This window comes from Aureococcus anophagefferens (assembly GCF_000186865.1).
Source record: "Aureococcus anophagefferens unplaced genomic scaffold AURANscaffold_299, whole genome shotgun sequence".
Taxonomy (NCBI): Eukaryota; class Pelagophyceae; order Pelagomonadales; family Pelagomonadaceae; genus Aureococcus; species Aureococcus anophagefferens.
In genome coordinates, this window is record NW_008705829.1 from 6210 (window position 1) to 7677 (window position 1468).

The 1468-nt window shown below is 74.0% G+C and overlaps 1 protein-coding gene across 1 annotated transcript in view; it reads right to left on the bottom strand.

Moving 5' to 3' along the window:
• The window catches only part of AURANDRAFT_68689 (hypothetical protein), a gene marked incomplete at both ends in the record, with an annotated part of 8905 nt that overhangs the window by 6174 nt on the left and 1263 nt on the right, over positions 1–1468 (bottom strand). Inside the window, one exon of the mRNA XM_009044404.1 lies at positions 808–1380. Coding sequence (XP_009042652.1) covers positions 808–1380 — 573 coding nt within the window. The remainder of the gene's footprint in view (positions 1–807; positions 1381–1468) is intronic.

Sequence of the window (1468 nt, forward strand, 5' to 3'; positions counted from 1 at the left end):
TTCGGCGCGGCGCGGCAGGTCGTCGTGATCAAGGGCACGAGCACGGCCGACGACGTGCTCACGAACCTCGAGTGCTCGCTCGCGGACCTCGGCGGCACGGGCTGGGTCGTCCACGGCGGCTTCGCGAAGGTCGCCGCCGGCGTCCTGGAGGCGCTGCGCCCCGTCCTCGACCTCGACGGCGGCGCGGAGCTCGAGCTCGTCGGCCACTCGCTCGGCGGCGCGGTGGCGACGCTCATCGGGTTGGCGCTCGCGGCCGAGGGGTCGCCGCCGGCGTCCGTCGTCGCCTTCGGCTGCCCGCGGATCGGCTACGCGGCGACGCCCGCGGGCCGCGCGCTCGCGGACGCCCTGCCGCTCACGCGCGTGAACACGCTCGACGACCCCGTGCCGTCGCTGCCGCCCGCGTTCCTGGCGACGACCCTGGGCGGCGCCGCGCCCTTTGGCCACGTGAGAGACGAGCAGCTCGTGCTCTGCGGCGGCACCTACGCGTTCCTGGGCTCGGAGACGGCCGCGCAGGCCGCGCGCGCGCCCGCGCGCGACGGCTGCGCGGACGCGCTCGTCTACGCGACGGAGGGCTCCTTCGCCAACGCCGCGTACCTCCGGCCCCACTCCATGCCCGTCTACATCGCCGAGCTCGCGGGCCTCGCCGCGGCCGCGTCGCGCGACGCGGACGCGGCTCGGGCGAGCGACGTGTTCCTGGACGTGGTCGGGTATACTTAGGAAGTCGCATCAAGTTGAGGACCCTACAGTTGATGGCTTATGTGTTCAGGCGGCGGATTGGTAGGCGGCGGCGAAGCCCGTCGTTGCGACGTTCTTGATGGTGAGCTTGTAGTCGAGGAGGAAGTCGCCGGCGACCTCCCAGACGAAGTGCTTCGCGCGCCACGTCGTGTCGGCCTCGCGCTGGAAGAACCAGTCGACGCAGGTGTAGGCGCACCGGGCGGCGCGAAGGGCGTGGAGGGCGTCGAAGACGGCGACCTCGGGCTGCTCGAGGCCGAGGGCGACGCGCGCCTCCCGGCGGAGGCGCCGCGTCTCCGCGCGGAGGTCGTCGTCGACGAGCTTGAGCGCGGCGTCGAGGCCGTCGGCGAGCGCGGCGTCCTTCTTCGCGGCCTCCGTGGCCTCGAGGCGGCGCTGCTCCGCGCTCTTGAGCGCGTCCCGAGTGCCGTTGTTCCAGCGCTTCTCCGTCTCTCTCGCGAGGTCGACGAGGTCCTTGGGCCCGTCGAGGAGGACGAGGGCCGGGTCGCGCGCCGGCTCGGGCAGCTCCCTACGGACGCGCTCGACGAGGCCCGGGACGAGCCTGCGGAGGTCGTCGAAGAGGACGCCGACGACGGACTTCGAGGCGCGCGCCTTGGCCGGGTCGTGGCTCCAGCCGTCCGCGAGCGGGTCCTGCGCGGCCTCGGAGCGGTACATGAAGTGGGGCGTCTCGAGGCCGCGGGTCTCGGGCTGCCTCGGCGGGTGCTGGGCCGGTCGACCA